We start from the raw sequence: 22,304 nt of genomic DNA, 5'->3' as shown, positions 1-22,304 counted from the left end.
GGTGGCTGAAAACCTGACTCACACCAAATTAGCCTGTGGGCCACCTGCCTGTGGGCACCGGCAGAGCCTGGGCACCAAGCCCCTACTGTGTCCCTCCCCACCTCCCCAAACACCAGGCCAGGAGCAAGCCCCACCCCCAGGTCAGGCAGCAGCCCTCAGGGGGAAGGAGAGGGCAGGCCCAACTTTTCACGCCCCCCACAGCTTTGGGTGGTTCCCAGACCCCAAAGTGCCCAGCTTTGCTTTCAGTTCTGCCCAGGGCCACCGGCCGGCCAGTGGTCATTGGAGAGTGTCACCGTGTTCAGCACTGACTGCCTTGTACTTTTCTCCCAAGCAACAGGCAACCTTTCCCCACCCCGCCCCCCCGCCCCTCCCCACAGGTTCCGGTTCCACAGGGATGTGGGTGTCTGTCATCTGAGTCAGCTCAGCCCCTGGGGCAGGCGGGCGAGCCTGGAGGAGTGGGGCACACGGTGTCCTGCTGTGTCCTGATTCCTCTGCTGCCCGCTCTCCCACCTGGCTGGGGCCCAGCTTCAATGAGGCTATCTCAGGAGACCAGATGCTTTCGTAGAAGGGACTGGCTGTACCCAAGGTCAAGGGGCTTTCCTCCAAGTTCTTTACTTAAAAGTCCTCCCCAGAATCGACGCTGCTGCCACTGGCTCCCGCATCACCCACCTCTTCTGAGAAGTGCAAGGACAATATCACGTGCATCTAAGGTCTTCAGAGGCAGCGATTTCTTCATGTTCTTGGTTGTTGTTTCTACTGGGAAACTCACCCACCTTTGAGTTAATGGATCAGGGCCTGATTTTTAAAAGCTGGGCTTTTAAAGTGCCCGATGCGGTCCACACAATCTTGGGGCCCCCTGTGGTTATAAAATGCACGGTGGCAGGACGCTGCTTGCTCTTTTTTTAAAAACAAAAACCAGAATAAACCAAACCTTGTTTATTAGGATCCCTCTCATTTGGAATCTGTGATATTCGAGACAAGATCAAGGCTTTGCACAGTTTGTGAACAGAAGGTTTGTCGTGAAACTCAAGAGTGCAGTTGCTGTAATGAGCTGCCACTTTTGCAGTGTCAACTATGGGCCTGAGAAATGGCCTCAGGCTCATAGTTGACACTGCATCGCCCAAGTTCACATGCTTCCAGCATAGTCGTCCTGCCTCCTTTAAATCACTCCCATCCGTAAACGGCCCTCAGGCCCTTTGAACTCTCACTTATGCGCAAAATATTGTGTTATTTGTATCTCTTTTTTCAAATGCATCCACATTTCTAGGGACCACTTTCTTGCTGAGGCCAAGTCATTATGTGTAGTTGGGAAGCATAAAGTGTGTTATTCTACCAAGTTCTACTTGGTGCACATTAACAAGGTTTGACTTAATCGGCCACATGTTTTCCAAACCTTTTGGGAAGTCCTGCTGGGATTGGAGCACACCTCAGGCTCGACCACCTCCGTGATTTAAGGGGGTCTGGAGTCCCTGGAGGTGTTCTGGGGAAAGACGACAGAATAGGGAGGATCAGAGACCAAAGCTCCGCACGGCTACCTGATGCTCACACGGGGTCACGGGCGCCTCTTCCCTTCTCCTTAAGGCTTGGACTCCTGTAAAACACAGTGTCTCAAGTAACACTCTCTAATATGCTGAGAAAATAAAAATACTATAAATACAGGTGACCACACCTGCAGTATGTCATTCACTCATTCTTTCATTCACACATGCATCATTCAACCAATGGTCCCCGAGTGGACACCCTGTGCCGGGCCCTACCGACAAGAAGAAAAGGGCTGGTGGCCACTCTTGGGGAGCTCCCAGTCTAGTGGGGGACAGATAGGCAAGGCAATATGACAAGTCTGGCATTCAGATGTGAACAAGGAGCTATGGAAATGCTGATATGGAAATGATTGATTGCATCTACCGTTCTCTCAGTCCTAGGGCTAGACGTCACAAAGGAGACGGAGGCTGAGCAGGACATGGCCAGCCGGACAAAGGAGGGCAGCGTGGTTTAGAGCGGAAAGGGCTGAGTGGCCTTGGGAAAATTATTAGACCCTTCTGAAACTCAGCTTCTCCAATAAAAACCAGGATGATAATACCCACAATGCTTGGAGAAGAATGACAGGAACTGACTATTGAAAGCGCCTGGCCGGGTACCTGGCACACAGCAGGTGTGCATGATTATTCTACACTGAGGAAGCTGCGTGTGTGGCCATCAGTCTGCCTTGGTGCACAGGTGGAAGTCGCTCCAAGTGTAGCCTCTAAAGGTCACCACCTGTCAGGTGTGATTCGCGTGCTGGAGGCCCTGTGTCCATGGTTCGTAGTCTCCTGCAGTTCAAGAATCTCTGTCCAGGCTGGCTGCCACCCCTTCACTCCTTCCTCATGGGCTGTTGCAACATCCTCAGTGCCTCCTCCCTGCCCCTCCGAAGGCATCTGGCCAAGGGGGAGGAACAGACCTGTTGTTGGGGTTGGACAGACCTGTGTTCAGGTGCGACTTAGCCGTCTCCACAGCATGTGTCCTTGGGCAGGTCACATAAAGCTGCTCTGAGCCTCAAGTTTCTCTTCTTCTAAGTTGATGCTGATTCAACTACCTCACAGGTGGGTAGTGAGATTTAAAGAAGACACACACAGAGATTTCCAGCACAGCGCTCAGCACGTGGTTGGTGCTCCCTCAGTGGTGGTTGTTGTTAGCCACGGACCTCTTCCTTCCCAGAGCCACTCCGCACGCCTGGGCTTCAGGACTGATCCTCTGTAACCCTCCTTTGTTGCTCTCCTGGACAAAATGCCTCAGTAGCACCCTGATTCTTTTTGTCTCACTCCTCAATGCCTCTTACTGAATTTCGGTCCTCTCGCTTCATTAGCTCTGCGCTCCACACTCTGTATTCATATCTCCTCACTCGCTTACAACAATGCCGAGATTACTCATGCTTCTGCTTGCCATATCCTCCTTTGTTGACCTGGTGAACTCCTACTTGATCTTTGATACCCAGCTCTTCTGGGCTGTCTTCTCTCTCATCCTGCCCAGGAGATCTTCCTCCCTCTGGGCTGTCCCGGCACCCTCTTTGTGCCTTCACGAGAGCACACGTCAGGTTGGATCACAGAAATTTGCCTCTGCACCTGTTTATCCTGCTAAACTATGAACAACTCAAGTGATCATGTCTTAGTCATCTTTGGACTTGCCCCAGTGATGAACTCAGTACTTACACAGGGCATGACACGTAGTAGATGCTCAGTCAGCACGTGACCGAACTTGACTCATCGAGTCCTCGCTAGTCTCTTTGGTGTGAACTCAACAACACCCAGGTTTGTCCACAGCGCCTGGGCCAGGTGTACGCACAGTGGACTCTCAGTGTGAATAACTGCACCATTATATGTCGTTTGGTTAGGTGTAGTAATAGCAGTAGTAATAATAATAATAATCAGTATTTGGCATTTGTTGAATGCCTAAGATGTACCAGTTTCCATGCTAAGTACTTTAAATTCATTCTCATGTACTCCTCATATAACAATATGTTATTGTCTTCATTTTACAGGGGAAAAATCTGAAGCACAGAAAAGTTAAATGACTAGATCAAGGTCACACAGATAATTTGTGATGGGTTGAGGATTTGAGCTCAAGCCCATCAGATTCTAGAGTCTATATTTCAGTCACCCTATAAAAAGCTACCTGTGTTACTTACTGTCGCATCCAGGGCTGTGTGCTTTCTGGTTGGGTGGGTGTCTCTGTGGTTTGGCCAGTGGCTGTCCTAAAACTGTTCCTTAACTGTTATGCGTAATACCGCCAGGTAGGTCAGTGTCTCAACGTTATCATGGTTGTCTCTGCTAAGTTTCACCTCTGGTCTTGTGGTTCCAGGATGCCAAGCGTTTTAGGGTCCCCAAGATTTGTCTTATTCAGGTACCGTAAGATACACGGCCATAGAAACTCCTGTCATGAAGGAAGAAGAATTCTCAGGTCTCTAGGAACAGGAGGTGTGGCGCTCCATGCGGGGCCACGTGAGGAAGCACCAGGGCCAGTCGGGGGGCGGAGAGAGGGAAGAGCAAGAACCTTTCTTGTGGTTTCCGTAGGGAAGGAACAAACATCAGGGTCAGCAGGCTTGGGATTGGCTCATTTGAATAGTTTCATTAGGCTCTGAGGTCTTGGGGCTGTCCCTGCTTGTCTGAGACCTGGCCAAGTGTGTGAGCACCTGATCAAGACGGCAGTTGAGTTATGGGCTGTGGTTGGTTGTTTGGACGTAGAACGCATGCTCGTAAACGTCACCAAGCACTGGCACCCGAAGAAGAAACCAATTTCAGAAAGCTAGATTTCAACTGGGGCACTAGTAAGAGGTTTTTATTCTTAAGAAAATAAATAAATAAATGAAGATTGCTCCTCTTTCTTTTGAATCACAAGAACAGGTGTTCAATGGAACAGAAATGACACTGATTTCTCTCCTTGCCTGGCCCTGGGAGGGCAGTCTCTCTGGGGTCAGCAAGGCCCTAAATATTAAAGCATTGAAATACAGAAAATAAAAAGACATGGTTAAGACACCAAGGAACGTGGATGCTTGAGAAAGACAAACCGTGGCTTACGTGGCATGGCCTAGTGAGAAAGGGGATCTTTGTGTGCCCAGGGTCTCTGCAATAAGGACTGTAGGAGGAGCATGCCGGGGTGTCAGCAGAGCAGGCTGGGTCAGCCTCCCTTACCCTGGCCTCAGTTCAGTCTTGGTCTCCCATTGCTACAGCACAAACATCCACTCCTGTTTTGCGGTTCATTTTTACTGCCTTCCTTCCCGCCCAGCCGTCACATGGCTCCTTCCATGAGTCTCCCCATTCAGATTTGAATATCTTGAAACTTCTACCGTATCTGCTCTGGAGGCATAGGCAGAGATGGAAAGTGCGGATGCCTGACCCCCATGCTTGCCTCCACACCTGTTATATCTGCAGCAGAATTTCCCCCAAAGGAGTCACCTGCCACACAAATACCACCATTTGCTCAGCGAAAAAGAGATTTCACGATCATGTGTGTTTTGGAACTTCCACCTTCTATATTCTGCCTTGGAGATGGACAGCATACAACGACGTCATAAGGGCACTGAGAAGCGATGCAGGGAAAAAAATCTTTATCTCTGTTCTATCTAATGTTTCCAAATTTATCTGCCCCACCATAGAGCTGGTTTTGCATAACATTTGCTACCATTTCGTGAGAAGTCCTTGGGAACTGCTGCCCTGCTTGGTGGGGACTGGCATGGGGATGGCATGGCTCTGAGCTGCCCACTCACAGGCTTGGAGTGACCAATCGTACCGGCTTGGAGGCCAGGGCCTCAGGGTGCCCAAGGAGCCCAGTGTAATTGCCCCTAGAACCCTGAAGTTGACCCCTTTTTATTTTTTGGTGAGGAAGATTGGCCCTGAGCTAACATCTGTGCCAATCTTCCTCTATTTTGTATAGACGCTGCCACAGCATGTCTTGATGAGCAGTGTGCAGGTCTGTGCCCAGGATCCGAACCCAGGAACCCTGGGCCGCAAAGCAGAGTGTGCGAACTTAATCACTACGCCACTGGGCTGGCCCTGAGGTCTAATCTTGGCCTGATCCACCCTGAAGTCTTTGCTGTGCTCCTGGCATTGCCCAGGCCATCGTACCAGGCCTTGCTCCCTTCTGGATTCCTGGCTCCTGGCAGTGTCTGGCAAACAGTGGGTGCTCAGTGATTGCCTGGATTGGATGACTCCCCCATTAGAATCCTCTGATTAGAGGCTGTGTCTTTTTTTTCTAATCAAACTTTATCCTTGTATGGACACATACACATGTGGCTACATTTGTGGTCTGTGTGGGTTCTTCTCATAAATAGGCAAGGAGGCACGTAAGCACTGGGATTAGATTTCACATGGGAGAGTTGGCCACATCATTTTGCCATAAATACACACACACAGAGAAAATAAAAAGAAGCACAACATTGTAGATACAAGCAAACGTGTAGACACACTTGCAAAATAGACACGCTTTCTCACCACCACCAAACAGATACAAAGATAAACACAAAGAAATACAATCCAGACCCCCTCCCTCCCCAACACATGTGCTCTCCCCTGGGACAAACTGCTTCAAAATTGACTGACTTAACACAACTATTTTATTATATCTCATGATTTCATGGGTCAGAATTTGGCTGGGTGATTCTTCGGCTCATCATGCGTTACTGAGGTGACTCAGGGGGACCTGACTGGTGATGGACTGGTCTGGAAGGACCACGATGGCTTTTCTCATGTGTCTGGTGACTTGGCGGGGGTGGCTGGAAGCCTGGGCTCAGCAGGAACTGTTGACAGGAGTGCCTGCACAGGGCCTCTCAGACATGACATCTCAGGGTGGTCAGACCTCTTACGTGGCGGCTGGCATCTCCCAGAAAGAGCACTGCAAGAGGCGGAGGGGGTCGCTGGAAGTTGAGGAGCTTCTGTCTCAGGAGTTGGAGAACGTCACTTGTCCTGCATATTATTGAGCAAGAAAGTCACCTAGGCTGGCTCAGACGTACGGGAGGGCAATCAGACTCTAGCTGTCAGTGGGAGGAGCAGCAAAAAATTTGGGGCCACCTGTAATCTAATACACACACAGGCGTGCACGCATGCACACACACGCACACACACACACGCACACAGGCTACGTATCCCACGTGAGACTCAACCCTTCCCTGTTAAGCACACCACTGGGGCTGTGGTGATGTGGCTTAGAGGTCAGTCAAACCTGGACCAAATTCTGGCTTACCCACCCCAATTGCTAGCTGTGGACCTTGGCCAAGTCCCTCGACCTTCTCAGCTGCAGTGTCCTCATCTGCATATTGAGGAAATCATGCTTTTGTTCTTCCATTCAACAAGCATTATTGACAAGCTACCATGTGCTGGATGCTGCTGGGGATACAACAATGAGAACAACAGGCACTGTCCCTTATGGAGGAAGCTGTCATTAACTGAATAGTTGTGCAAACAAATGTAACTTTGCAACTGTGCTAAGTGCTATGAAAGAGCAACAAAGGTGCTGTGAAAGGGTACACCTGTGAGGTGATCAAGTTGAGAAGGCCAGGGACAGCTTCTCTGAGGAGGTGACTTGGCTGTGGTCTGGGAAATGAGTAGTAGCTAACCAGCTGAAATGCGTCTCAGGCAGAGTGAATAGCGTGTGCAAAGGCCCTGTGGCTGGATGGAGTTAGATGAATAGGAAGGGGTGAAATGCCAGCATGACTGGGACAGAGAGATGAAGGGGAGCAAGTGAGAGATGAGACTGGACGGATGGGTGGGCACTTTGTTGACCAAGTTAAGAAAGGCTTTAAAAACTTGTCTACATTTTATATATTTACTTGAATGGTTTTAATTATGAGGGTGACATGACCAGATTGTGTTTCAAAAAGAAGACTTTGGCTGCAACATGGGGAACAAACTGCAAGATCGCAAAAGGAGATGTGAGTGATCCCATTAGGAAGCTGTGCCAGGTAGAAGAGTGCCCCCTAAAGGCGTCCATGTCCTAATCCTTGGAACCTAGGAATGTGTTAATTACATAGCAAAAAATGAGGTTGCAGATGGAAGTAAGGTTACTTCTCACTGACCTTAAAATAGAGTGATTATCCTGGATTATCCAGGTGGGCCCAACGTAATCCCATGAGCTCAGAGACTAAGTCAGAGAGATGGAACATCAGAAGCACTCAACCTGCCCTTGCTGGCTTTGAAGATGGAGGAAGTATTATGCACCTCATTTTGTAATTGAAGAAAAGGAATTTCTGAGACATTAAGTGACCAACCGAAGACCAAGCATCACTAAGCATCGTAACCAGGGCTTGGATCCAACTCATTGGACTACAGAGTCTCTCTGCTATTCTAGGGAACCCCTGGGGGGCTCCAGGTTCGAGCCTGCCTGGGTCTAACTCCAGCCGCATCTACAGTGTCATCCTCTTCACCCCCTCTCCTCCCCACCCAGAGCAAACCCTCCCTTCTCATCTCCGCTTATTTCCCATCGTATTGACCGAGGGTGCTGGGCTACGGAAGAAAGGGGATCTTGTCGCTGGAATCACGATGTAGGAGGGTGTGTGCATTTAGACTTAGACAGTGTTGGAGATAAAAAGACCTGAGGAATCACCCAGTGTAATTCTGTCCTTTGGCAGATGGAAATACTAAGACCAGAGAAGGGAAGTACCTTGCCCACCCCCGGCTCCCCACAAGTGAGTACTAGAGTCAGAACTAAGGCCTGAATTGCCTGGTCCCCCAGAGCAATGCTCCTGCCGCTGCCTCCTGGACAGCTCCCGTGTGGTCCTGGAACCTTCAGTGGGAGTTTGGATGCGTTTTCCCATGAAAGTAGGCTCTATAAAAGGACCAGAGTGCCACGAGTCGCACGGCGCAGTGTTGGCTCGGCTGCACTGCGGCTTGCTCTGCCCCTCCTCCCCTGGAAAAGTGAGCTCACTTGGATAGCACAGTTTCAGTGTGAAAATGCCGCTCTCAGACAGTGAGTTCACAGACAAACTTTAGGGTGCCTGTTTGTAAGCTGGGAACTGCCTGGACCATCACTGTGGACTTCAGGCCCAATCACGTGCAAGGCCTTCTCTCTGAAGTCTCCCTCTTTCTCCTTGTGTGTTTGTGGGAATTCTGCTGTCTGGCTGTTTCTCCCTCGGTGAAACTGCAGCAAGAACTGTGGAGTCACAAGACCTGAATTTGAATTTGGACTTAGGCCCCGTATATGTGACGCCTGGGAAATCATGGGCAGAGGTGACGCAGGGAGCAAGGCCCCGTGAGGAGACAGGAGACTGTCACCTGGGCCTCGAGCTGCAACTGAGATTCAAATCCAGCCTCCCTGGGCATCGAGCCGGTGTTGGTCACCTTCGAGTACAGCTCTCACTTAGCTCCCCAGCAGCCTGAGGGAGGAAGCGTCATGCAGGGTCTTTAGAAGAGGAAACTGAAGCTCAGAGCGGGTGATCAATGGTTCCATATTATTCCTCCTACCAGGACGAGTCTCTGTGGCTCCATTTCAAGTGCTCCTTACCCCGTAATGGTCCATGTAGCCAAGTGAGCAAGCAAAACAACACGACACAAAAGGAAAAGACAGCAGGAAAGTGTCTATCTTTTCTCTATTCATCCGTCTGCATTTACCATGTTTATTCTCCAAGCATTTTTCCATTTTTTCTTTATCTCTTAGTCTATCTATCTATTTATCAATCATCCACGTATTCTTTACTATATATGTCTATGGACAGAAGATGATCCAAAACATCACAGGATTTCTATAGCAGTCAGCTTGGGCCGCTGTAACAAAAATACCATTTACTGTGGGGCTGAAACAACAGAAATTTGTTTCTCATAGTTCTGGAAGCTGGAAGTGCAAGATCTGGGCACCAGCAGGGCCGGGTTCTGGCGGGAGCCTCTCCGGGCTTGTAGATGGTGCCTTCCTGCTATATTACCGGGTGGCAGAGAGACAGCTCATCACTCTCACGTGTCTTCTCATAAGAGCACTAATCCCCTTCATGAGGGTGCCACCCTTATGACCTTATAACCTCCAACATTCCCCACCTCCAAATACCGTCACACCGGAGATTAGGGCTTCAATGCATGAATTTTGGGAGGACACAAACATTCAGTCCATAGCAGTCACATACGTTTAAATTCAGTGAGGACTAAGAAGAAAAAAGAAGTAGAGACAGAAAATAGAGCCAAGAATGAGCCTAACACAAACACACACTTCCTAAAGTCGGACTCATTTACAAGGAGAACAGAAACGTGGCTCTGGCCGCCAATGCCTGCAGAAGGACCAGTTACACAATTATACAGTTCAGGGTATAGGTAAGGTGAAAGCGAACCATTTGTTCAGAAGAGGCTCACCTGTTCCCGACACTGAGTCTTCCACCGTACGATCACCATCCATGAGTAGAAAGTAACATTCATGCAGCGCGTTATTATTTTATGCACTGTTATCTCTTGATTCTTCCGTCAGCTCTATGAGATAATTATTTTATTGTTCTCCTCTCTTTACGGATAAGAAGATTGGGGCTTAGAAAGGTTAACTTCCTTGTTAAAGGCCACAGCTCTTGGTGGGAGAATGGGGGTTCAAACCCAAGTTCATTTCTGGCTTCCACCATGACTGCTAACAGCTTGGTGCCCAGAGTCCAAAGGCTGGGCTTCAAATTTGTGTTAGAATTTTGAATGAAAACAGGCAAATAGTTGTGGGGTGGGATGAGATTATTTTCTTCTTAGCTTTGAGAGAAATTGTTGAAATACACAGGTTCACCATTTTTTACGTTCTTGTGCTTATATTTAATCTCTGAAATCAAACCAAACTCTTGGACGGTCAGAGTCACGGCACCCATGACAGTAAAAAATGGTGTTTGATTTGAAACTTCGTTTTCAAACGGGACCAAATCCAAGCATTGTGGATTTAAACGGCTGCCAGCCTTCTACCCACCTCGTGAATGTGAAATCAGTGCAACCATTGTACCAGCCAGCGCTGGTGGCCGTGGGACCGTGTTTGTGCCCCGTGAGGAATTCGAGTGGAATGGTCCAGAACATCGGTATTCGAGGTGCGTGATTTTTTGCAGCGTGCTGGCATACCCCACAGGAGCCGCAGTGGAAGTGCTCACTGGACTCCAGGAAGTGTTTCAAACGCAGTGTTCAGGTGAAAGCAGGACTGAATCCATTGGCGTGTTAAGCAATTTATAGATGAAGAAACCACTTGGCCGGCCCCACTTTCCCAACAAGGATCCAGACTTGGGGAGAATCTCTTAACTCACATCTGCCTCCTTTCCCAGGTTCTGTCCTACAGGAAAATCTATCCTTTCTATTCCAGATGTGGTTCCAGGATGATAGAAGGGTCCTCCCCCATTTATCCTTCCAGTTTTCCTCATTGAGTTAAAGGCACGTCATCTACCTAGTCACCCAGGCCGGAAACTTCAGCGATTCTCAAAACCTCCCTCTTTACCCACCTGACCGATCCGAGTCCTCACCCACCGGGGGATTCCAGCACCAGGAGGCGCTCAGGGCCGCCCATTCCTCCTCATCCCCACTGTTGGCACCTTTGTTCACAGCCTGGCCGTCCTTTGCTGGAATCGCCTTTAAACCCACTTCTCCGCCTCCAATACAAAGGTCAGAGTGATCCTTGTACGACCCGGATCTGATCATCCTGCTCCTCTGCAGCTCCCCACAGCATGCAGCGCTGGTTCTCAAATCGTGTTCTCTGAGGCCTCGGGGGTTCTGTAGCCAAGACTGGGGACGCCAGGCCTCCTCCCTGCTATGACCATAGCACTTCCCCTTCTGTCTGTTTACACAGGGGCTCTTACAACAGATTTTGTTTGAGGAAGGCATTTTTTAAGAAAATGAAAATGGCCTCCCTCCACCCACATCTCCTGACTGTGGACCCACCCCAGGGCCCCTTCATGCCCACATGCACCTGCGGCAACTATTCTCCAGTCACAGGGCGCTCCTCACGGTTCACCAAGCACATGTGTGATGGCTTTGCTTCTTTGAACACGCTGTCTTCCCTGCTGGGAACTCCTTCGTCTCTCCTCTCTTCTCCGAGAGCCCCACTTACCCTCAGAAGCGTTCAGATGTCATCGCCTTCTATGGATGGCACGGAACCTTCCCTGTTTCCTGCAGGCAGATTGTTGGCTCCCTCCTGTGCTCCCATGGGACCCTGAGCATGTCTTGGTGGCAGCCCTGGCCATGACAAGCTTGTCTACATGTCTTCCTGCCCCCGCTGGGTTATGCGTGACTCCTGCACAAGATTTATATTTTACTCATCTCTGCATTTGCACAACCTAGCGACGCACATGGCCCCTGAGAGAAATGCAGTAAATAAGAATGTAAAGCAACCCCATTAACTATGAGCCGATTGACAAGGTGGGCTGGGAAGGCTAAATGTGTTAGATGGGGAGCAGGTAGGGTGACAGGGTGAGGGGGTGACCACACAAGGGGAATAGGGGAAGGGGGTTCAAAGCCTGCTGATTCGGGCTGCTTTAGTTGAACTCAGAATGCACATGTGTTTGAGTATAACTTAAGCATGATTTAAGAGCTACAAAAACTCAACACATCCCTTAGACAGGCTGGGCGACACCAGCGTGGTACAGCCCTTTGGGACCTCTAGCTGGGGCACCTGTGGGAGAAGCAGACGGTGCGGGTCCTACCTGCTCAGATAAGGCCCCATGGGCAGTCCCCATAGCTCCTACCTGTCCCAGGCTTTGCCCTTTCACCTGGACGGACTCAGTTAACGCTCGCCACACCCATCAGCTCCGGGGTGATTGTTACACCCGTTTTACAGACAAGAAAACAAGCCCTGTGCAGGCACACAGCCAGGAAGCAGCAGAGGCAGCTCTGGAAGGCGGGTCTCTTGTCTCCAATCCTGACGTGTCTCCACGTTGCCTTGTCTCCTGAGGCTTCACCCATGGGTTCTGTGGGCTTTGGGAAGGACGAGATGGTGGAGAAGGAGTGAAGGAGTGGGAGAGAGATTTACGACCTCGTAACCGACGGAACGTGCTCAAAGAAAACGCACCACATCCTTCTTGTTTAATTTCTTTTTTTTCCTTTTTTTTTTTTTTAAAGATTTTTTAAATTTTTTTCCTTTTTCTCCCCAAAGCCCCCCGGTACATAGTTGTATATTCTTCGTTGTGGGTCCTTCTAGCTGTGGCATGCGGGACGCCGCCTCAGCGTGGCCGGATGAGCAGTGCCATGTCCGCGCCCAGGACCCGAACCAACGAAACACTGGGCCGCCTGCAGCGGAGCGCGTGAACTTAACCACTCGGCCACGGGGCCAGCCCCTTTAATTTCTTTTTTTAATTGAGGTATAATTCACATACTATAAAATTCACCATGTTTAAGTGCATGGATCAGTGGTTTTTAGTATATTCGCAAGGATGCGCAATATTTACCGCCATGTAATTCTGGAACAATTCCATTAATTAATTTCTAATGTTTTGTTTTTCAGATTCCGATGATGAAAGACCCTGGATGGATTCGAAATGTGTGGTCTTCGAACATTAATGTGAGTGAAGTTGCTGTGAATGTCCGAATTATACTTTTACCTTTCAAGATGCGACAAAATGTTTGTGGATGAGCTGTGGTTTGTGGCCACAGTCATGTTGGTTCCTTCGTCCCCCTGCGTTAGTCTCACTGCCCTGTGCCTGGTCCCCATGCCTTGGCCAGGCCCTTCGGTTGTCTCTGGGACTATACTCGGTGCTTCGCTCTCTGCTCTGCCCATGGGCGCTGTCTTTCTGAATCTCTCTGGACCCCATGTCCAGCAGCCTCAGGGCCAGCACGTCCCCCACCCCTCATGCCCACTCAAGCTTCTAGACTCTCTTCCTAGATCTGGCTCTCTGAGCCTCCATTGTTTGGGAGGGATATTTTGCTGAAGCCCACTGGGCGGGGATCCCAACCTGCATCTGCAGTTCTTTTCTGCTAGTGCCCTCACCTTGCCCTGGAGCTAAACTTAGGCTTCAGCAGCATCATACAGCTTGCTGTACCCCTAGATCTTAGACCTGAGGTCCTTTCCCGTGGAGAATAGACTTGAGGCAATCAGTTTGGAGGTGGGGAAGCTCAAGAGGAGGCTTTTGGAATGGTCCAGGGAAGAAGTGATAAAGCCTGGACACTTATTTGTCCCCCTGTGGTCTGTCCAAAGCCTTGGGGATATAGAAGAAAAGGCACACTTAGTCTCCACTCTCAATGAGCTCACAGTCTGGAGAGGGACTCCAGAACCCAGTGTGGACCAAGAGGGTTTACAGGGACTCAGAAGGCCCACTGCAGTGCCAGCCAGAGCAAGACAGTCTTCCTTGAGATGAGCCCAGGGGCTCCAGTTAAATAAACGAGGAAGGCTGCTGAGGAAGGCCTGGTCCTCGGGAATCTGCGAGGAGCAGAAGTTCTATTTCCAAGGGGATTGTCAGGGATGGGGCCCAATCAGGGGCCAGGAATCCTGGCCAGTGGGCAGTTAGTGGCAGTTGAGCCTGGAGTGAGGGGAGCCATCCTCTATGGAGAAAAGAGGGGCAGGATGTCCTGGTGAGTGAGCCCCTCCTCCTGAGTGTAGAAGGGACCAAAAATGAAGGGGGAGTACAACAGTGCAGAAAGTAAGACTCAACATCTCTCTTTGTCCTTGTGTCTGTCTCTCTCCTAGTTACTTTGCAAATATGCTAGGCACCAGAGATACAGTGTTGAGTGTGTCGTGGATGGCTCATCAGCCAGTAGAGGGGATACAGGATACACAATGACACAGTGACAATGCTTTGTGAAATGTGCCACCCTGGAGTTACATGTGGGCTCATTAGTGCGGAGAAGCCTGTGATTAATTCTTCACGGACCTGAGCAATGTGTGAGGAAAGGCTTCTCTAGGAGGCTCAGCTCTTAAGTTTGAAGAATCTGCCCATGGCCTGCAGAAATCCAAAGAAATCCACAGGCACCAACACCCCTCTCGCCTCCAGCCCTGCCCACAAACAGAGACTCATTCAAAGCAAAAGTCTTGAATTCTGGAAAGACAATTGAGCAAGAAATGTTCACCAGAACTGCTGAACCCTCTTGCTCAGGCCAGGGAACACTGTGATACAATTTGTTACATTAAGCCTAGCACCTCTTTCCTGCTGTGCTCATAATAGGCAGCCTGTCCTTGAAAATGCCTCCCTCTTGGCCAAGCTGTGCTCTGATTGCAACATTTCTAATAAGAGCAACAATTCTCAGAATTCTAGATTATCCCCGCCCAGTTACTTGAAACCATAATTTGCTTATTTCTTTTATTTCTTCTTGTCTTTAGGTTTGAAAAAGGACTGGATTTAAAATGTGGTCTTCTTGGAGAGAGCACATTTTGTGCAGGGGGAGGAAGTGACTTTGTCTAGATTTAAATTTATTTTCGATAAATTTTATCAAAGTGTTTCATGTGCCTGATTTCTATAAAATCAACTGGGGCGGGGGGGGGGGGGGCCAACCCAGTGGCGCAGCGGTTAAGTGCGCATGTTCCGCCTTGGTGGCCCGGGGTTCACTGGTTCGGATCCTGGGTGGGGACATGTCACCGGTTGGCAAGCCATGCTGTGGTAGGCGTCCCATGTATAAAGTAGAGGAAGATGGGCACGGATGTTAGCTCAGGGCCAGTCTTCCTCAGCAAAAAGAGGAGGATTGGCGGCAGATGTTAACTCAGGGCTAATCTTCCAGAAAAAAAAAATCAACTAGGAAATACTGGCTCACAGCTACAGCCACAGTTCCCTGTTCCTACCCCCAGTCGACTTATGTTTCCTTTGCACATTATCCTATGGACTTACACTCTATGAAGGAGGGCCTAGCTGATCTTCACAGAGCATCATATGCAAACGACTTCTCCTTTCCTACAGTCTGCCATGAGCGTACACTCTCACCCTGCTTTAGTCTGTTCTGTATTCGGACTCTGCCTTTCTCATATATGCAGTTTTTCTTGGAGGCAGGTGAGTTTTTCCTGGAAGTTATATTTGCCTTTCTTTTTCTTCGTTAGGAGGAGAAATATATGCTTTCCGTTCCCTGCCTGTCCCTTTCTGCCCCCCCGCCCCCCGCCTACAATGTCTTTAAGCTTTTACTTTAGTCTGTCACTTGGAAACTATCACATTCATTATTTTTAAGCCCATTAACTTGTTTGAATTGGGATCTATTTCTTCTATTTGGATGCCCATGATTTTCATGGAGCTCTTCAGTTTTTGTTATTTATTTAGCAAATCTTTAAATGACACCATGTGACGGGATCTTTTCGAAGAGCGTTCAAAATTAACCATTTAATTCCTCACAACAGCCCGATAAGTTGGTGCTATTATCTCCACTTCAGAGATGGGAAACTGAGCACAGAGAGTTTGAGGTATTCGCTCAAGGTCACACAGCTGGTAAATGACGGGATTAGGATACGAACCCACACCTTCCAGCTCCAGAGACTTTGTTCCTAAGCACTACAATATGCCGCTTCTATGAGAAATTTCTCCCATTCAGCCATTTCTCTTTTCATTTATTCCTTGCATTCAGTACCTTTATCATGTTCTCTAGTCTTTTTAGCCTCCCAGCAATCTGGGGGGATGCCCTCTTCTCCTCCGACCTCTCTCCGGGAGACCCCTCTCCCTCCTGCTCTCCGTCCCCCAGCAGAGCTGTCATCTCGGAGGCCCTCCTTAGACCCACCATTACCCAGAGTCTTGTTTTCTTCTTTCTTAGTTCACTCTTTAAAAATAAGCAAAAGCTGGAGTACATTTTCACGTCGCCTCCCAGAAAAGGGAGAGAGAAGATGTTTTTGAATCCCTGCGTGTCTGAATCTCTTTTTTATTTTGGCTTCACATTTGATAGTTTGTTGGTATTAGAATTTGAGGTTGACATTAATTTTTCACAGAGTTCTGACCACATTGTTCCATTGTCTTCTAATAACCAACGTTGCCTGCATGCCAGTCTGACTTTGGCTCTTTCCTGGGTGACCTATTATTATGATGTTTTCTATCTGGAAGCTTTTAGGGTCTTCTGTTAATCCTTTGCGTCCTGTACCTTCACAGTGATGTGCCTAGCAGTGGTCACTTTCTCCTTCATTCTGCTCGGAACCTGGTCTCCTGGAGGTAATATATTTGTAATCTAACAGACAACAGCAGGTGAGATATTTCAACAAATTAAAGGAAAATGGAAAACAAAGAGAGTGGTGACTGGAGACCGTGGAGTTCTGCTATCTCTTCTCGCTCCCATCGCCCAACTTTGCGGTCTACGATTGGGCAGATTTCATCAATTTCATCTTCTATTTTTGTCAATCAAATTTTTACTCTTAAAAATTCTTTTTTGTCCTCTGATTATTTCTCTTTCACAGCATTATCCTGTGTTTGTTTTTGAATGAATTATCTTCCCAAATCTCTCTCAGATTCTGGCTTGGGGATTTCTTCCTGTTAATTTCTCCTCTGTTCTTTTCATTATTTTTATTTCTTCCGGAGTCAAGTTTCCCTCTGTCTGCCTGTCATTCTTTCTCTTTCATGTTGCAGGGTTCCCTCAAATGCCTGGTGATACAAGCTCGTCTGTTTTCATTGAGCAGGTAGCATAGGAAGGCTGCTGGAAGCCCCAGCTGCTGGAGGTCAGTCTGGAGTAAACAGTCAGGGAGCTGACGGTGACCCTGGGGAGCTGTGTCGCTCTGGCTCCAGCACCTGCTCTAGGCTCTCCCGGGCAGGTAGCCCTCCCTTGGCCACTGCCCCCTTTACGGGTACTCCAGGCTGCAGCTTGCTCCATGTTATTTCTTTAGTCAACCTGCCCTTTGCTTTCGCCTTCCAAATTTGATTAAACACCTTTTCTACTGCAGATGCCCCTCCTCCTATTCACTTCATTGTTGTGAATTTTTAAGTTCTGAAGTTTCCTTGAAATTTAGTGTAATAACTGGAGGTAAAGGGAAAATAAATGCATATTTGTCTGTTCTGCTCCGCCTGCCATCCTGCCCTAGGATTTCCTTCCTTGTCTAGCATTGTTCACGGAGCTATTCTGCAGGTGTCCAATGACGTGCACGGTGTTCCTATCTAGAAGTGATCTGTGGTGTCTCTTGTAGCCAATTGCTTTCTTTCTTTCTTTCTTTTTTTTTTATAAGGATGGGCTAGAGGAGGGAGTTGTTTGTTTTGTAAAGATTGGCACCTGAGCTAACAACTGTTGCCAATCTTCTTTTTTTTTTCCTGCTTTTTCTCCCCAAATCTCCCCAGTACATTGTTATATATTTTAGTTGTGGGCCCTTATAGTTGTGGCATGTGGGATGCTGCCTCAGTGTGGCCTGATGAGCGGTGCCATGTCTATGCCCAGGATCTGAACCAGCGAAGCCCTGGACTGGTGAAGCGGAGCGCCCGAACCTAACCACTCGGCCACGGGGCCTGCCTCTTCGAGCCAATTGCTTTCTTTAGCATGAATCATTATAGCTCCACTCTGCAACGCTGGTCTAGCAAGCGTTAGTGACAGGCACTGGCGCAATCAGATACAACAATAAGGTATTTGATTCGAATCTTACAGAGAATGGTCACTTTCTGTTCAGTGAATTCTTAGGTTTTGTAGAGATACCCTAAGGCCCCTTTCTCATTTGTGAATGGAAACATTGTATTAATGTCTCTTTTTAGCATCAATTCCCGATCCTCCCTTATTCCCATCCCTTCTCGTACTGGGGTGGGCAAATTGTTCTGAATTGCTTGTCCTTGTTTCCTCTTGCTGGAGACCCTGGATATCTCCTAGATCGTGAGCTGTTGAGGACAGAGGCATCTCTTAATCATGTACCCCACACAGTACCTTGTAAGCACTCAGAAATGGCTGGTTGCATAAATGAGTGCGTTCTCTGGGGCTTCCCACTGGCTTCATTCATGATAAGGGCACTGATATTTTTAATACCGGTACATATCTAGTTAGTTTCTTTTTGTTAGGATGAGTATATTTTTATTATAACTTATTTTTATTATTTTATTATGATGAATTTATTTTTGCAATCAGGCATTATCACCCATGATATGGTATTTAAGCCTTCATTTAAATATATATATTGAGTACCTAGTAAGTGCCAGAGACTGTGCTAGATACTTAAACAGAAAAGCTCTTTTCCCTCCTCCAGAGTATGTCTGCTGGGGAGAGATTTTACAATAATTTCATGTGCAAATAGAACATTTTAGCTATAATAAATACTTTGAATAAAATATATACAGTGAGAGTGTCTAACAGGGAGAATTGACGTAGTTGAGGAGGTTAGTGATACTTAAACTAAAATTGAAGAATGCAGAGCAGTTAACCAGGTGAAGAGGGGAGAGGATTCTGTGTAGAGAGAACAGCATGTACAAAGGCCCTGTGGTAGAGGGAACAGGGCAAGCATAAAGAAATAAGAACGATCTAGTGCAGCTTGAGCTTAAACTGCATGGAGAAATAGTGAAACCAGGGCAGCAGTGACACCTGACATGTAGTCAGATGTTTGATACTGGAGAAGTGTGTGTGTGTCTGTCTGTCTGTCTGTCTGTCAGAGAGATGCTCCCTCATTCTGAGGCTCTCTGGTTGATCCATCTGTCTCTGGGTCTCCTGATGACACTGTGGCTGAGTCGAGTGTTGACTGAGCTAGATCAGACCATGATGGATTCGACGTTACAAAGCATGATGTGATAGAAGAGAATGCAAACTGAGCAGTGTTGGGACAGGGATAAATCCTTGTCTGCCTGTCCCTCACTCCTTGCCTCCAGCCCTCCCTCCCATTTGAAATTCAAGACACTCCCACCTGATTCTTCCTCTTGAGTATGCTGCACTCTGCTCAGGATTTCCTCTGATTAGGTTAGTGATGCCCAGACCCTCACTTGGACATCCCTGGGGGCGGGAGAAGGGAGAGGAGAAAGTACTGGTGGGATGTTATCAATTTTTCAATTAAAGTGAATTCACGTCAGTTCCTTCTTCTGAAACTATCTCAACGTTCTTTGAGATTATTAGAGCTGCCAGGGTGTCATGGACCCAGGAATGACAGTGACCATTCTGGGTGGGTGTTTTGGGGGGGCAGTGGACAGGGGTGATGATAAAGATGGTGACAGCCATGAAGTCACACCACAGACACGTAGCCCTAGGTCAGAGCTGATGACCGTCTATTCCCCACCTCCTCACTTTCCAATGCGGAGACGGAGGTCTTGAAGTGACGTGTGCAGGGTCTCGTAAGTGACAGCGCACAGACCGGGACTCAGATCTCCACTCCCTATTCGGGACACTAAAGATTCCAGAAAGATCTGTGGGATTTTTACTGGGCCTACATGCCCACTGTTCTGGGAGGAGAACACAGAGCTTGGCTCAGGTCCAGGTCAAATTTAGTGTGGTGACCTGGGACAGCCACTTTCCCGCGGGGGCTTGGGTCACCTTACAGATAGAGCCTGAGGTCTGGCCCAGGGGCAGATCTGTAACTCAGAAGTATCTTTTGGAACCAACTTCCTCTCAGAATCCCTTTAGACAGAGTTCTCTTGTCCCTTCTCTCCTCTGGGGACAGCGCCTCTGTCTCCTTCTGTGTTCACAGACCCCCGACATGGAGCTTTCATAGGACTAGGTCATCCTCTGAGCAGGGGGCTGGGGAGAGCAGCTAATTCAATCCAGGGACAGCAAATCAGGTGGCAGCATTCCGAGCCTGACCTGTGCGTCTCTCCATGACCACCATTCCTCTGTGCGGTGCTCCGGTGGTGCTCAGCGAAGCTGAACCCGGAATTCTCAAATTGTTTTTGCAAAAGATACACCAGTTCACTCTGGAGACAGAAAGAAGGAGAGAGCTAATTCACTGAGTTAGGGCTGGGGGGACCATTAAAGGAATCTAACTCAATTTGCTGTCTCATGTCTAGAACCTTCCACAGCCCCTTTCCAACTGGGGGTCCAGCTGGGAGCTCCCAGGCTCCAGACACAGCCCAGGTGGTCTCTGCACAGGCCTGACCTGCCTCCTTAGGCTCTTTATATGGCCACCCCAAATCCACATACCTTCATCCTTCAGATCCTTTAGAATCTACAGACAAATGTCATCTTGTCCTTGCATGTCAGTCCTTGATATTAGGCCACGTTTCTCCCACTCCCACTCCCACACCGGGTTTTCTTTTGCAGGTTGAACAGCTTTGATTATCACACTCAGAGCATGCTTTGGCCTCCCCCTTCCTGCTGAGTCATTCCCTCCCAAACAGGTGTACTGCCATCGTTATGGCCGTCAAGTATGATGGCCGGCACTGAATGCAGGACCAGTAAAAATTCCACGCTCTGTTTCAGGCTAGCAGACATGTATCTGTGCAGCCCAATACCACAGGGTTGGGAAAATGCACAGCTACAGGATCTTATTCTCCTGAGGCTGGCAGGGGCGGCACAGAAGCTGGAATCTTGTGGCCCATTAAACGTGCTGGCCTCGGCAACACCCCCTCTGGTCTCAGTAGACTATTGTACACTGGGTTACACTTTTGAAGGTGAGAATCATGATTTAAGAAGCTAGCGAATATTTTTTTAGCCCCAAATTTTGGTAAGCAAGGGTTGACAAGATCTGGAGAAACTATAGAAGAGCCTAGTATTTAGTTTTTATCTATGACTTGGGCATTTCAAAGAGTTCACATATAGCTTAAATTTCTTGGAATTGATGCTTTTTCTGCAATAACGTCTATTACAGGAATCTCTTACTAGTACGTTTAGTAGATAATGCCATGCTTTGTAAAAAACACATCAGGAATTTCCTTCCTCAAGTTTTTCTCAATTTGTTGGAGTGCAGCTCTGTGAATTACAGGCTCTTCCGGTTAGCTTGTTGTGAATTCAGAAGTCAGCAAAGAAAAACCCGATTTCATGGAAGGATCCGGCCATGCTGGGCTCCAAGCTTTCTTTGGGCTCCACTGTTGACCAGGCCTGTTCTGAGTCCAGTGCTGGTCTCAGCCAGCTCCACACAGCAGCCTTACTTAGTCCTCACTCATCTCGTCTCATCTCTCTCTCCTCCTCTGGGCGCCACCAAACACTGACGTCATAACCCCAGTGGGGTCGTCACAATCCTGCCACCCAACAATGAGCTTTTCCTGGAGTCTTTGCAGGTGGCACTGATGAAAGGATGATGGAGAAGGAGAGAAAATGGGAGGGGAGGAGGTGGGCTGAGGGGCAAGACCAGGAGGAAAGAGAGAGAAAGGCAAGACCGGAGGGGAGCCAGCCATGCTTATCCTAACAACAGCCAAGAAGTGGTGGCCTGGCCTGCTGAGAACCAGAAAGCTAGGAGAAAGAGGAAAATTGACCAGGATGCCAACGTTCCCATGAGCAGGCACCTCTGTCTGAAGTTAATAGAAGTTCAATGGGGTCCTGCCAATATGCCCTCCAAAAGGGAGGGACAAGGCTTTTTTCTGGCAGCTAAGGTAAATGGCGGCGGGGGTGGGAGGGGTGGAGCATCATGAGGTTTCAAGCTTCCCCATGTGCTGGCTTCTCAGGCACAGAACTCACTGAAGAATGGAATCGGCGACTGAAATCTGGGGACACCTAAGCCCTATAACAAGGCTCTTGGTGTTTCAATTCTCCCTTCTGTTAACTGGTTTGCTCTGGGCTTTTATACAGGCTTATATACATCCTTATATACCTCTATTAAGTGTGATTGATTGCTTTCTCATGAAGTTCTTTGAGAATGGTAAACCATGGTCCATATTTGCTTTGTTTTGTTTTGGAGTTGGGAAAGGGTGGCTGTCAGAGCCTTCTCAAAGCAGCCAGCCCACGTTGACAGACACCCACCTGGGGCCCCGGCAGGAAACATGTGGGCAGTCCCTGAATCACTGTTTTTCCCTGGATCTCTTGCCCTTCTTTAATGGATGATGTGGCAACAGGGAGAATCAGTTTTCCTACATCCAAGCAGGACTTAAATGTGGGGGAAGCTGTGAGTGTCCTCATTTCACAACGCGGGGTCAGGACTCAACGCCG

At 48.5% G+C, this 22,304-nt stretch overlaps 1 protein-coding gene, 1 long non-coding RNA gene and 1 other non-coding gene across 22 annotated transcripts in view; 2 read left to right on the top strand and 1 right to left on the bottom strand.

Moving 5' to 3' along the window:
• LPIN1 (lipin 1) overlaps nt 1-22,304 on the top strand; it is a 123,726-nt gene that overhangs the window by 17,422 nt on the left and 84,000 nt on the right. For 6 of the 20 annotated variants that reach the window (XM_005600211.4, XM_005600214.4, XM_005600212.4 and 3 more), the window contains exon 2: nt 12,892-12,948. The exons of 2 other annotated variants lie outside the window; for them this stretch is intronic. In XM_005600211.4, coding sequence (XP_005600268.1) covers nt 12,892-12,948 — 57 coding nt within the window. Of the gene's footprint in view, nt 1-1,916; nt 3,285-12,891; nt 12,949-13,854; nt 14,024-16,298; nt 16,529-21,417; nt 21,752-22,304 lie in introns of those variants that run through there. 12 more of the 20 variants (XM_070236642.1, XM_070236658.1, XM_070236644.1 and 9 more) reach the window with 10 other exon arrangements.
• Nucleotides 1,025-1,153, top strand: MIR9154 (microRNA mir-9154). Its single transcript, NR_128227.1, is given in 1 exon segment — nt 1,025-1,153. It is a non-coding gene; the product is annotated as a microRNA mir-9154 (primary transcript).
• LOC138917922 (uncharacterized) lies at nt 19,469-21,333 on the bottom strand. The gene is made up of 2 exons (XR_011426590.1): nt 21,042-21,333; nt 19,469-20,137 (listed from the first exon to the last, which is right to left on the bottom strand). It is a non-coding gene; the product is annotated as an uncharacterized lncRNA (long non-coding RNA).

Source organism: Equus caballus, chromosome 15 (assembly GCF_041296265.1).
Source record: "Equus caballus isolate H_3958 breed thoroughbred chromosome 15, TB-T2T, whole genome shotgun sequence".
In the NCBI taxonomy this organism is placed as follows: Eukaryota; Metazoa; Chordata; class Mammalia; order Perissodactyla; family Equidae; genus Equus; species Equus caballus.
This window is presented reverse-complemented; position numbering and strand designations above follow the sequence as displayed.